The 14,830-nt window shown below is 51.6% G+C and overlaps 1 protein-coding gene across 1 annotated transcript; it reads right to left on the minus strand.

The window, feature by feature from the left end:
* Positions 1-1,104: 1,104 nt before the first annotated feature.
* On the minus strand, positions 1,105-9,290 carry LOC129695026 (high affinity cGMP-specific 3',5'-cyclic phosphodiesterase 9A-like; the record flags this gene model as incomplete). The annotated part of the gene is made up of 4 exons (XM_055631790.1): positions 1,105-1,158; positions 4,944-5,117; positions 8,958-9,044; positions 9,186-9,290. Coding segments are annotated over 4 exons (420 nt in total), but the record flags the coding sequence as incomplete, so codon positions are not given.
* Between the last annotated feature and the right edge of the window lie 5,540 nt (positions 9,291-14,830).

Below are 14,830 nucleotides of genomic sequence, written 5' to 3' on the forward strand. Positions count from 1 at the left end.
TATATATATATATACACATATGTATATACACACACACATATATATATATATATATATATATATACATACATATATATATATATACACATATATATATATATACATATATATATATATATACAATCTATATATATCAATGTTATATATATATACATTCGATTGTTCTGTATTTATATACATATTCAATGTTACAACACATCCGATTGTGCTGTATTTATGCCTACAATATTCCGTTGTGCTGCAGCAAGCAAGAATTTCATTGTCCTATCTGGGGCATGTGACAAACTCTCTTGACTTGATATGCAACAAATCTTGCTCACAAGAGCACTCAAGATCAGACACTCTTTCTAAAACACGACAGTGACTAGATCGCCGAGAGGTTCCTGCTATCTGTTCTATAGAAATGGAAACAGCCACTTTGGAGACAGGTGATAAGTGATAGGAGCAGAATTAGGCCATTCGGCCCATCGAGTCCACTGCGCCATTCAATCACGGCCGATCTATCTCTCCCTCCTCACCCATTCTCCTGCTTTCTCCCCATAACCCCTGACACCCGCACTAATCAACAATCTATCTATCTCTGCCTTAAATATATCCACTGACTTGTGGCCTCCACCGCCGACTGTGGCAAAGAATTCCACAGATTCACCACAGAGGGTGGTAGGTGTGTGTGAGTGTGTATGAATGCGTGTGCGTGTGTGTACTTGTTTAGTTTAGTAGATGTTATAGATACAGCACGGAAACAGGCCGTTTGGTCCACCGAGTCCGCGCCGACCAGCGATCCCCACACACTAACACTATCCTACACACACTCACTAGAGAACAATTTACAATCTTTACTGGAGCCAATTAACCTATAAACCCGCACGTGTTTGTAGAGTGTGGGAAGACACCGGAGCGCCCGGAGAAAACGCACGGGGAGAACATGCAAACTCCGTTTAGATAGCACCCGTGGTCGGGATCGAACCCGTGTCTCCGGCGCTGTGAGGCAGCAGCTCTACCTGCTGTGTTGTCTTGCTGGGGGAGGTAGGGTGTGTCTCAGATGGAGATTTGGATCACGGATGTCTCGGGTATCGGCTCCAATCGGTTACTCTCCTCACCCCGTTACTGGTATTCATCTCGTGTGGCCCTCAGAGGAGACAGGAGCATGTCGTCCAGCTGTAACACAGTCTAACATCTGTCAGAGAGGGCAAGTAAGACAACAGACAATAGGTGCAGGCGTAGGCCATTTGGCCCTTCCAGCCAGCACTGCCATTCAATGTGATCATCCCCAATCTGTATCCCGTTCCTGCCATCTCCCCATATCCCCTGACTGCTATTTTTAAGAGCCCTATCTATCTCTTGAAAACATCCAGAGAATCAGTCTCCACCACCATTTGAGGCAGAGAATTCCACAGACTCGCAACTCTGTGAGAAAAAGTGTTTCCTTGTCTCCGTTCTAAGTGGCTTACTCCTTATTCTTAAACTGTGGCCCCTGGTTCTGGACTCCCCCAACATCGGGAACATGTTTCCTGCCTCTAGCGTGTCCAAACCCTTAATAATCTTATATGTTTCAATAAGATAGCCTCTCATCCTAAATTACAGAGTATACAAGCCCAGTCGCTCCATTCTCTCAGCATATGACAGTCCTGCCATCCCGGGAATTAACCTTGTAAACCCACGCTGCACTCCCTCAATAGCCAGAATGTCCTTCCTTAAATTAAGGGACCAAAACTGCACACAATACTCCAGGTGTGATCTCACTAGGGCTCTGTACAACTGCAGAAGAACCTCTCTGCTCCTATATTTGATTCCTCTTATAAAGGTCAATATGCCATTCGCTTTCTTCACTACCTGCTGTACCTGCATGCTTACTTTCATAGACTGATGTACATGGACCCCCAGATCCCGTTGTACTTCCACTTTTCCCAAATTGACGCAATTTAGATAGTAATCTGCCTTCCTGTTTTTGCTGCCAAAGTGGAGAACCTCACAGGGTAGGGGGTTACAGAGACGGGGAGAGGGGGTGTAGTGTTACCTTGCTCAGAGATTCGACCATTGGGACAAGGATGGAGGTGATGAAGATGATTTGTGTGTGTGGTTTAGAAACTCGCCCGTTCCATAATCGGCGTCACAGGTAAACCTTCCGCCTTCTCTCTGTCACCCTGTGACAGAGGCAAGGAGATGTGGACCAGCACTCCCTCCTCACCGCCGCTCATTCCCTCTCTCTCACTCTTTTACCCTCTCTCTCCTCACCGCCTCTCTCTCTCTCTCCCTCCTCACCGCCCCTCATTCACTCTCTCCCTCTCCCTCCTCACCGCCTCTCTCTCCCCCTCTCCCTCCTCAGCACCCCTCATTCCCTCTCTCCCTCTCCTTCCTCAACGCCCCTCATTCCCTCTCCCTCCCTACTCACTGCCCCTCATTCGCTCTCTCATTCTCTCCCTCAATGCCTCTCATCCCCTCTCCCCTTCCCTTCCTCCCTCTCTCTCCCTTTCCAATCCTCCCTTTCCCATCCTCCCTTTCTCTCCCTCTCTTTCCTTCCCTCCCTCCCTTTCCCTCTCTCTCCATCCCTCTCTCTCTCTCCCTCCCTCTGTTCCTATCTGCATGAAATACTCCTGCAGCAGACAGTCGACTCACGGATCTGAAACCTGTAGAGATCGCACCTCATTCGAAGTGTCACAGCATTTAATTAGAACGTGCTCAAGCTGAGGAAAGTGGAGGAAGGGATGGGAGGAGAGGAAGGGGGAGGGGAGGAGAGTTGAGTTTAGTTCCGTACAGCTCCAGTCCTTATGCACTTAATTGTCTCTCAAACCCCCTCTCACTTACCAGTCTTACATGTTCTGGGTTTGTGAAGTTAAAGACCTCTACACACTGCGAGAAATCAGGCGTGATATCCCTGTGTTCAAGAAGGAACTGCAGGTGCTGGAAGATCGAAGGTACCTAAAAATGCTGGAGAAACTCAACGGGTGCAGCATGATCTATGGAGCGAAGGAAATAGGCGACGTTTCGGGCCAAAACCCTTCTTCAGACTGATGGGGGGTGGGGGGGGAGAAGGAAGGAAAAAGGGAGGAGGAGGAGCCCGAGGGCGGGGGGGATGGGAGGAGACAGCTCGAGGGGTAAGGAAGGGAGGAGACAGCAAGGGCTAGCAAAATTGGGAGAATTCAACGTTCATACCATCCGGACGCAAGCAACCCAGGCGGAATATGAGGTGCTGTTCCTCCAATTTCCGGTGTTGCTCTGGCAATGGAGGAGACCCAGAACAGAGAGGAGAGTGGGCGGAGGAGGGTGTCAGTGGCTGGGTATAGGTTGCTCCTCTGGCCGAGGAACAACCGGAGGGCTTTTGAGGCCATCCTGGTGGGGGATGGAGGTGTAGAGTGACTGGACATCCATGGTGAAGATGAGGGGGTGGGGGCCTAGAGAGTGGAATGCGTGGAGGCGGCGGAGAGTGTCTGAGGTGTCTAGAACGTAGGTGGGAAGGGATTTGACCAAGGGGTCAAGGTATGTGGAGATGAGTTTGGTGGGGCACGAACAGCAGAGACAATGGGTCTGCCGGGTTTGTGGATTTTGGGGAGAAGGTAAAACGGGCCGTGCGGGGCTGGGGAATGATGAGGTTGGAAGCTTGGTCGGGCAGGGCGTGGGAGTTGATGAAGTCGGTGATGGTGCTGGAGATAGCGGCCTGGTGCTCGTCAGTGGGGTCATGGTCCAGGGGTAAGTAGGAGGAGGTGTCCGAGAGTTGGTGCATGGCCTCAGCTTTGTAGAGATCGATGCGCCAGACTACCACGGCACCTCCCTTGTCGGCTGGTTTGATAACCCAATCTGGGTTTTTGCAAAGTGATTCAATGGCAGTGCGTTCAGGGGGGGAGAGATTGGAGTGAGACGGGAGTGGAGAAGAGGTCTTACCTTTGTCCCCCTCCATCCCCATCTCAATGAGTTCCGTGCCCACCACGACTTGGAGCGCTTCTACCGTCGCCTCCGCCTCACAGCGCACTTCCATGGGAAGGAGTCCTCGCCCCCCAATGATGACCCTTTTTCCCCTCTCCAACGCACCCCCTCCTCGTGGAAAGCCCCTCGTAACGTCCCGGCTCTGGAACTCTATCCAGACCTGCCGCCACAACGTCAACCGCATCAACTTCTCCATTCCCCTGTCTCACTCCAATCTCTCCCGCCTGAACGCACTGCCATTGAATCACTCCACAAAAACCCAGGACTCGAACAGCTGAATGGCCTACTCCTGCACCTATTGTCTATTGTCTAAATCTAACTATCTCTTGAAAACTTCCAGTGAATCAGCCTCCACTGCCTTCTGTGGCAGAGATTTCCACAGATTCACAACTCTCTGGTGGGAAATGTTTTTCCTCGTCTCAGTCCTAAATGGCCGACTCCTTTCGTAAAAGTCCGGGGAGCAGATTCAGGCCATTCGGCCTATCGAGTCTACTCTGACATTCATTCACATCTGATTTATCTCTCCCTCCTAACCCCATTCTCCTGCCTACTCCCCATAACCCCTGACACCCGCACTAATCAACTATCTATCTCTGCCTTAAACATATTCACTGACTTGTGGCCTCCACCGCGGACTGTGACAACGAATCCCAGATTCACCTCCCTCTGGCTAAAGAAATTCCTCCTCATCTCCTTCCTGAAGGAACGTCCTTTAATTCTGAGGCTGTGCACTCTGGTCCTAGACTCTCCCAATCCCTCTCCTCAGTTTCTCCCTTCCCATCTCGCTCTTACCCCTACTCGTCTCCCCAAAGCCTCTCTCCCTCCTAACCCTCTCCCCTCCGTTCCACCTCTCCCCTCCCCTCTCACCCATTCTATCCTTCCCCTCTATTCCTCCTCTCCCCCTCTCCTCTCCCCTACCCTCTCTTCTCCTCCTCCCTTTCACCGCCCCTCTCCTCCCCTTCACCGCCCCTCTCCATTCTTCTCTCCTCTCTCCATGTCTCTCCCCATTTCTCTCCTCTCCCTCTCCTCCCCTCTCCCCCTCTCCCCTTCACCTTGTGGATCTCAGCGGCCTCTCCCTCGGCCGTTCCGGCGAATATATCGCACTCCTCCTCAGCCAGGATCTGAAAAGCGACCGCGCAATGATATTGTTCCAGCGACGAGCGATCTCCGTATCGGCTCCACAACTCAGTGGCTGCCTCAGTGGGATTGGGAGAGTCTAGGACCATAGTGCACAGCCTCAGAATTAAAGGACGTTCCTTCAGGAAGGAGATGAGGAGGAATTTCTTTAGCCAGAGGGAGGTGAATCTGTGGGATTCGTTGTCACAGTCCGCGGTGGAGGCCACAAGTCAGTGAATATATTTAAGGCAGAGATAGATAGTTGATTAGTGCGGGTGTCAGGGGTTATGGGGAGTCTGGTACCTGGAGAGGAGGTAGGGAGAGGAGAGGGGAGGAGGAGAGGAGAGGGGAGGAGGTGGAGAGGGGAGGGGAGGGGAGAAGAGAGGAGGTGGGAGGAGAGGAGGTGGAGAAGAGAGCAGAGCGGGGAGGGGAGGTGAAGAGGAGGGAGGAGAGGAGCGTGGAAGGAATGGGGAGAAGATGGGAGGAGGAGGTGGAGAGGAGATGGGGAGGAGGTGGAGCGGAGGAGAGGGGAGGGATGGGGAAGAGCGGGGAGGAGGTGGAGAGGGACGGGGTGGAGAGGAGAGGGGAGGTGGAGAAGAGGAGGTGGAGAGGGGAGGGGAGCAGAGGAGAGTATAAGAAGTAAAGTAGACGAGCTTGAGGCTCAGTTAGGGATTGGTAGATATGAAATTGTGGGGATTACTGAGACGTGACTGCAGGAGGATCGGGCCTGGGAACTTAATATTCAGGGTTATACATCCTATAGAATGGACAGGCAGGTGGGCAGAGGAGGGGGGTAGCTCTGTTGGTGAGGGATAGAATTCAGTCCCTTGCGAGGGAAGACATAGGGACTGACGAGGTAGAGTCACTGTGGATTGAGTTGGGGAATTGTAAAGGCAAGAAGACACTAATTGGTGTTATTTACAGATCCCCAAATAGTAGGGTGTAAGTTGCAGCAGGAGTTAAAACTGGCATGTAACAAAGGTAATGTCACTGTGGTGATGGGGGATTTCAATATGCAGGTAGACTGGGGAAATCGGGTTGGTTCAGGACCCAAGAAAGAGATTGTAGAATGCCTCTGAGATGGACCCTGAGCGCAGCTTGTAATGGAGCCAACCAGAGAAAAGGCAATTCTTGATTTAGTGTTGTCCAATGAACCAGATATGATAAGAGAACTCGAGGTAAAGGAACCACTTGGAGGTGGTGATCATAACATGATTAGTTTTAATCTGCAATTTGAGAAGGAGTAGGTTAAATTGGAAGTGTCAATGATGCAGTTGAACAAAGGGGACTATGAAGGCATGAGTGATTCCTGGGATGTCAGGACTGTCCTATGAAGAAAGACTGGATAGACTTGGTTTATACTCTCTAGAATTTAGGAGATTGAGAGGGGATCTTATAGAAACTTACAAAATTCTTAAGGGGTTGGATAGGCTAGATGCAGGAAGATTGCTCCCGATGTTGGGGAAGTCCAGGACAATGGGTCACAGCTTAAGGATAAGGGGGAAATCCTTTAAAACCGCGATGAGAAAAACTTTTTTCACACAGAGTGGTGAATCTCTGGAACTCTCTGCCACAGAGGGTAGTTGAGGCCAGTTCATTGGCTATATTTAAGAGGGAGTTAGATGTGGCCCTTGTGGCTAAGGGGATCAGAGGGTATGGAGAGAATGCAGGTACAGGATACTGAGTTGGATGATCAGCCATGATCATATTGAATGGCGGTGCAGGCTCGAAGGGCCGAATGGCCTACTCCTGCACCTAATTTCTATGTTTCTATGAGAGGGGAGCTGGCCAAAGTAGACTGGAAAAGGGGTCCTAGCAGGAATGACGGTGGAATAGCAATGGCAGGAATTTCTGGGCATAACCCGGAAGAAGCAGGATCATTTAATTCCAAAGAGGAAGAAAGATTCTAAGGGGAGGAGTAGGCAACTGTGGCTGACAAGAGAAGTTAGGGATAGAATAAAACTAAAAGTTTCAGAATGGCAGGCAGTGGCGAGTGGAGTGCCGCAAGGCTCGGTGTTGGGCCCGCAAGTATTTACCATATAAATTAATTATTTGGAAGAGGGAATTGGGAGCAACACTAGCAAGTTTGCGGATGACACAAAACTGGATGGTAGTGTGAACTGTGAAGAGGATGTTAGGAGGTTGCAGGGTGACCTGGATAGGTTGAGTGAGAGGGCAGATGCGTGGCAGATGCAGTATAATATAGATAAATGTGAGGTTATCCACTTTGGCGGCAAAAACAAGGGGGCAGATTATTATCTCAACCGAGTTAGGTTAGGTGAGGGGGAGGTGCAGCAAGACCTGGGTGTCCTTGTACACCGGTCACTGAACGTTGGCGTGCAGTTACAGCAGGCAGTGAAGAAAGCTAATGGAATGCTGGCCTTCATAACAAGAGGATACCAGTCTAGGAGCAGAGTGGTTCTGCTGCAGTTGTATAGGGCTCTGGTGAGACCACATCTGGAGTATTGTATACAGTTTTGGTCTCCTAATTTGAGGAAGGACATCCTTGTGATTGAGGCAGCGCAGCGTAGGTTCACGAGATTGATGCCTGGGATGGCGGGAGATTGAAACGACTAGGCTTGTATTCACTGGAGTTTAGAAGGATGAGGGGGAATATTATAGAAACATCTAGATTACTAAATCTCTGAATCACTACAGGATGATTGGGGGAAGGTGCAGGGTAAATGGATGGTGGGTCAGTAAGGGATGAATGTGTGGATTAGTACAGGATGCGTGGATTAGTACAGGATGGATGGGGGAATCAGTGCAGGATGGATGGAGGAGGTGCAGGATGGATGGGAAAGGGGTAAGTACAGGATGAATTGGGGAACCAGTGTAGGATAGAATGGGGGGGGGCGGGTATGGCGGCAGGAGAATTTATGCGAGGTGGATAAGGTGATCAGCGCAAGATGAATAGATTGGGGGGGGTGTAGATGTGGAGGGGAGCACAGGGGATGTCAGTGAGGACTGAATAGAGGCGGGAATGGGGATCAGTGTGGGATGTAGAGGAGGGGTCCCAGGATAAAGAGGGGGGGGGGGGTTGGAAGGGGCGTACAAGAGAGAGAGAAGGGGGGCGAGGTGGGGAGGAAGGAAGGTCAGCGCACCTTGGACAACATCGCCCGCTGCCTTGGCCGTTGGGAATTTCTCCCCACCACCTCCCTCCGCCAGCCAACGGTGCCGAGCGGTGCAGCTTAAAGAACCTGTAGCTATAGTATCTTTGGTGCAGCTGCTTCATCTATCTATCTATATTACTAAAACTCTGATCTTGACCGCTTTTGCCCCCCTGTGCTGCGATTTCTGACAGAACGCCGCCACCTACGGCCATCATTTTTGGCCACCTTGCTCAGAGCCCCCTTCCGCCGTATGGGTGTGGAGGAATTTTTCTGTCGATATAAAATTAGAGAGATATTAATGTTTTTACAAAATTCCCCATTCTCTCTGCTGCCCCCGCTGGCGGCAGGGGGAGGGACTATAAAACCAAGGAAGTGTCGTGCCTCATTCAGTCTCTGCCAGACCAGGAAGCAAGAAGGTCATGGCTCTCTGAGCTGCGAATAACACTGAGCGCACGTCTACTACACGGCGAGTCCCCTGTAAATTGGCTGCATCCCTTTTTAACAAGTTTGTGTTCACAAAATGAATTTTGGTTGTCGGGTGGCTGCAGCCCGATTGTTTGCCTTGATTTGGCTTTTAAAATAGTTGCAACAGTTGGATGCCTGCCCACGCATCCATACGGCGCACAATGTCTATACTAGCCCTCAGGAAACCAGTACCTTCAGCCCGCAACACCCATACTAGCGCAACAGATAGCTGGCTCGAAGTGTCGAATGGCCTCCTCCTGCACCTATTTTCTATGTTTCTAGGAGAAGGGAGGGGAGAGGCAAGGAGACGGGAGGAGAGGGGAAGGGAGTGAATGCTCAGACTTGCACATTGTTGAGTCCAGGGCGGTCTAAGTCGTGACAGATAGCGGAGGTGATCAGAATGAGGATTTCGATGGGAGCGAGCTGTTCCTGTGGGGAAGAGAGAGGAGGGGGTGGAAGTGGGAAGGGGAGAGAGACAGAGGGGGAGAGTGGGAGGAGGGAGGGAGGGAGAGAGAGAGAGGGAGGGGGAGAGGGGGAGAGGGGGAGTGAGAGAGAGAGGCTCGCTCTAACCTGGAGTTCACAGAGGTGGACCAGTCCATGCATCATTTGAATGACCGAGAACGAATGATGGAAATTGTGAAAGGGATTGTCCTTATACTTCTCCTGGACGTTTAACAGTGGGAGGGGAAGAGAAGGGAGGAGAGGGGAAAGGAGGGGAGGAGAGCGTACACACCTGGTTACAGGACATTCGGCCCATCTATACCATGCTGACATGTCCCATCCTGACACCCCCCCCCCAACTGACACAGGAGAGAGCGTGGGGGAGTGTGAGAGAGGGAGGGAAAGAGGCGAGTGGGAGTGGAAAAAGATGGAGGGAAGAATGAGGTAGAGTGATGATAGAGGGGAGAGAGAGGTCTTTTATCTTCCGTTCCCTCCCTCATTCTCTCTCGCTCTTTTGGTCCCTCTCACTTCCCCCCTCTGTCCCCCCTCTCCCCCTTCTCTCTCCCCCCCCCTACCCCTCCCCCTATCCCTCTCTCCGTCCCCCTCTCCCTTTCTCTCACTCCCCCTATCCCTCTCTCTGTCTCCCCTCTCCCTTTCTCCCTCTCTCTCCCTCCCCCTTCCCCCCTCTCACTCCCCCCCCCTCTCTGCCCCCCCGTCTTTCTCTCTCCCTCCTTCCCCCCCCCTTCCTCCCTCTATCACCATCTTCTCCCCCCCCTCTCCCCCCTCTCTTCCTTTCTCTCCCCCCCCATCCCTCTCTCTATCTCCGTCTCTGTCCCCCTCTCTCCCTCCCCCTCTCTGCCCCCCCCCTCTCTCCCCTTCCCCCCCTCTCACCCCTCCTCTCCCTCCCCCCCCTCTCTCCCCCCCCTCTCTCCCTCCCCCTCTCTCCCTCCCTCCCCCCCCTCCCCCATCTCTCCCTCTCTCTCTCTCCCTCTATCTATCTCCCTCTATCTCCCTCCCTCTCCCTCCCTCTCTCCCTCCCTCCCTCACTCTCCCTCCTTCTCTCTCTCCCTCTCCATATCACTCTGTATCTCTCCCTCTCTCTCTCCTTCCCTCCCTCTCTCTCCCTCTCTCCCCCTCCCTCCCTCTCCCCCTCTCTCCCTCCCTCCCACCCTCTCTCTCCCCCTCCCCCCCCCCCTCTCTCCCCCCTCTCTCTCTCTCCCCCCCTCACACTCCCTATCTTTTCCCTCTCTCTGTCCCTCTTACTCGCTCCCTCTCGCCCCCCCCCCCCCCCCCCCCCCTTACCTCATTCGGAGCCCATTGCCAGACGTCAAAGGTTGGAGTATTCAATGCCTCGATTGTCTCAGGGGAGAGAGTGTACTGGGTTAGAGAGGGGAGGAGGGAGAGAGAGGGGGGTGGAAGGGAGAGGGAGGAGGGGGGGGGAGGAGAGAGGGGGTGGGAGATGGAGGGGATGGGGTGAGCGAGAAAGGGCAGGTCAATACCACAGAGAAAACTCCCTCCCTCCCTGGGAATAGGGGAGGGGGTTACATAGACAGGGGGAGTGGAGGAAAGGGGGGAGAAGAAGGGATTACTACCTTCGGGTACGATGGTATATCGCGTCGTGTGGTGAGTCTTCGACTCAATGGGGGAAGGGGGAAACACAGATCCATGGAGGGCTACGGGGGAAGAGAGAGAGGGACGTCAGCTCCACAATTACCCCTCCCCTCCCCTCCCCTGCCCACCCCATAAAGGATGGTGGTGCAGGCTGGAATTCCCTCTTATTGCTGATTATTGATGAGTCTTGGTTCTTCCCTCTTCACCAGTTCCTCCTGCAGCTTCTCGATCTCTCTCTGGCATTTCTCCATCTCCACTCCTCCCGCTCTCTGCTGGAAAACAAGTGGTGGAATTCCCCTTTAGTTCAGAGACACAGCGAAGAAACACGCCCTTCGGCCCATCGAGTCCATGCCGCACATATAAAACCAGGGAGCCCAGCGTAGGTTTACAAGGTTAATTCCCGGGATGGCGGGACTGTCATATGCGGAGAGAATGGAACGGCTGGGCTTGTACACGCTGGAGTTTAGAAGGATGAGAGGGTATCTTAGCTTTACTCGCTAGAATTTAGAAGATTGAGGGGAGATCTTACAGAAATTTACAACATTCTTAAGGAGTTGGACAGGTTAGATGCAGGAAGATTGTTCCCGATGGTTAGGCAGTCCAGAACAAGGGGTCACAGTTTAAGGATAAGGGGGAAATCTTTTAGGACCGAGATGAGAAAAACATTTTTTCACACAGTGGTGAATCTCTGGAATTCTCTGTCACAGAAGGTAGTTGAGGCCAGTTCATTGGCTATATTTAAGTTAGATGTGGCCCTTGTGGCTAAAGGGATCAGGGGGTATGGAGAGAAGGCAGGTAGAGGATACTGAGTTGGACGATCAGCCATGATCATATTGAATGGTGGTGCAGGCTCGAAGGGCCAAATGACCTACTCCTGCACCTATTATCTGTTTCTATATTTCTATCTTATTAAAACATATAAGATTGTTAAGGGTTTGGACATGCTAGAGGCAGGAAACATGTTCCAGATATAACCATATAACAATTACAGCACGGAAACGGGCCATCTCGACCTTTCTAGTCCGTGCCGAACACGTATTCTCCCCTAGTCCCATATACCTGCGCTCAGACCATAACCCTCCATACCTTTCCCGTCCATATAACTATCCAATTTATTTTTAAATGATAAAAACGAACCTGCCTCCACCACCTTCACTGGAAGCTCATTCCACACAGCCACCACTCTCTGAGTAAAGAAGTTCCCCGTCATGTTGCCCCTAAACTTCAGTCCCTTAATTCTCAAGTCATGTCCCCTTTTTTGAATCTTCCCTACTCTCAGTGGGAAAAGATCCACGTCAACTCTGTCTATCCCTCTCATCATTTTAAAGACCTCTATCAAGTCCCCCCTTAACCTTCTGCGCTCCAAAGAATAAAGACCTAACTTGTTTAACCTTTCTCTGTAACTTAGTTGCTGAAACCCAGGCAACATTCTAGTAAATCTCCTCTGTACTCTCTCTATTTTGTTGACATCCTTCCTATAATTAGGCAACCAAAATTGTACACCATACTCCAGAATTGGCCTCACCAATGCCTTGTACAATTTTAACATTACATCCCAACTGTATGTTAGGGGAGTCCAGAATCAGGGGCCACAGTTTAAGAGTAAGGAGTAAGCCATTTAGAACAGAGATGAGGAAATACTTTTTCTCACAGAGTGGTGAGTCTGGAATTCTCTGCCTCAAGAGGGTGGTGGAGGCAGGTTATCTGGATGCTTTCAAGAGAGAGCTAGATAGGGCTCTTAAATATAGCGGAGTCAGGGGATGTGGGGAGAACGCAGGAACGGGGTACTCATTGTGGGTCTCATCCCACACACACTAAGGGACAATTTACTGAAGCTTTTTAGGCAGCATCTCTGTGGAGAACGTGGACAGGTACAAAGTGCTGCAGTAACTCAGCGGGACAAGCAGCATCTCTGGAGAGAAGGAATGGTCGACGTTTCGGGTCGAGACCTTTCTCCCTTCTCTAATCCTTCTCTTTCAATATTGTTTCTAGAGGCTCAAAGTTCCCTCATGGGGGCTTGTACGTATTGGCAACGCTCTGGGACAGTAACACTAATGGGAGAACTGGGAAGGGGGAGGAGATGGAGAGAATGGGAAAGCAAGGGTTACTTGAAGTTAGAGAAGTCAATATTCATACCACTGGGGTGTAAGCTGCTCAAGCGAAATATGAGATGCTGTTCCTCCACTTTGCGCTGGGCTTCACTCTGACAATGGAGGAGAATTGTGGATGCAACCGAGACCATCACACACACAAACCAACCTCCTTTCCATCCATCCATCGCCTCCATCCCCATCCAGAGAGTTGTGGACAGTTGCCCAGACCATCACGCACACGCACAAACCTAGACACAAAATGCTGCAGTAACTCAGCGGGACAGGCAGCATCTCTGGAGAGAAGGAATGGGCGACGTTTCGGGTCAAGACCTTTCTCCCTTCTCTAATCCTTCTCTTTCAATATTGTTTCTAGAGGCTCAAAGTTCCCTCATGGGGACTTGTACGTGTCTCTGTCTGCCCTCCCCACCTTACACCCCTCTCCCCGTCTCGGTAACCCCATTCAAAAGGCCTGTTTTCGCGCTGTGTCTCTAAACTAAACACAGAACGAGTGTGTGAATGGGCGATCGCTGGTCGGCACGGACTCGGTGGGCCGAAAGGCCTGTTTCCGCGCTCTATCTCTAAAACTAAACACAGCAACTTGTTGGTGAGCTTGTTACTGAACATGTTCCATACCCTCAAGCCTGTACTCCAACAGGGTGAGTTTACTACGGAAATCCCTCTCAATCTCATCCATTTTCAGATACCTGGGAGTCGGCAAAGAGGGAGGGAGGGGGAGGGGGAATGGGAGGAAATATATATATTTAAGATCGAGACAAAAATGTTGGAGTAAATCAGCGGGGCGGGCAGCATCACTGGAGAGAAGGGATGGGTGACGTTTCGGGTCCAGACCCTTCTTCAGACAGAGTCGGGGCAGAGGGAGACACACAGAGATAAGGAGGTGTGAAAACGGGGCAGGGAGGATTGAGATTGAGGAAGATGTCGGTTGGATGAAGGTGACAAGAAACCAAACGGAGATAAAATATAACTTGAGACTCGGCTCGCCAACGTTCCCGCTCCCAAATATGGGTCAAAAGGTCAAAATACGGGACAAATTCCCCGACTGGGCCGTGGCTGGGTGAATGATGAGTTGGCCCGGGTGCTGGACTGCACACAAAGCCCAGCCGGCGGGCGAGCTGAGGAGTTTTGGCCCAGTGCCCCGTCCAACTCCTGAACCGGTGATCGGCCCGTGAAAAGAAGGGGTGGTGGTGGTGTCGGTGGTCAGCGAAGGTCCGAAGGTTAGACAGCTGGCCGGGCTGCCAACTGACCTACAGTGCCCCGGGCGAGGCGCTGCTGCTGCTGCTGCACTTCATGGGCTGCACTACGTCGGGGACGGGCGAGGCGGTGCCGGATGACCCGACAGTCCCCTGGACCCGAGTAGTAGCGGTCAAATACGGGACAAGAGCGGTCCTGTATGGGACAAAACCAGCTTTGGAGGCCATGTACGGGATGTCCCGGCTAATACCTTTACAGTTGGCAACACTATCTGGGACAGTAACACTAATGGGAGAACTGGGAAGGGGGAGGAGATGGAGAGAGAGGGAAAGCAAGGGTTACTGTAACGGGTATAGCTTGGACCCAATAGCAACACAGAATCAGGCAGGTATAATTGGTAATGAACTTTATTAAGATACCGTAACACAGAGTAGTAACACAGGAATGGGTACACCGTACTCACACAGAGGCTCAGGATCGAGCGAGGGTTCCGAAGAGGGGCAGGCAGGAGACATAGTCGGGGTAGCGGAAGGTCCGGTAACCAGGAGATCCAACACACGATGCAAACAAACCAGCGAGGGACAGACGAAAGGAGAGTCGAAGCCAGGCAGGAAGTCGAGGAGCCGTTGCAGGGATACACCAAACAGCCCAGGAGAGAGGCAGACAGAAACCAGGAGGTCGAGGATAGAAGGCTGAGGTGATGTCCGGGAAGACGACAGGACGGAATGGTCAGGGGCAGGCAGGTTCGAATCCGTGTAGGCAGACGGGAAATCGCTGGAGAGTCTTGCATGAATGCTGAGAACAATCTGGCACTGTGTGCACGGTGAGGAGAGTCCATATACCAGGTTAATAGGTGAT

The sequence above is a fragment of the Leucoraja erinacea genome, unplaced genomic scaffold (genome assembly GCF_028641065.1).
Source record: "Leucoraja erinacea ecotype New England unplaced genomic scaffold, Leri_hhj_1 Leri_910S, whole genome shotgun sequence".
Taxonomy (NCBI): domain Eukaryota; kingdom Metazoa; phylum Chordata; class Chondrichthyes; order Rajiformes; family Rajidae; genus Leucoraja; species Leucoraja erinaceus.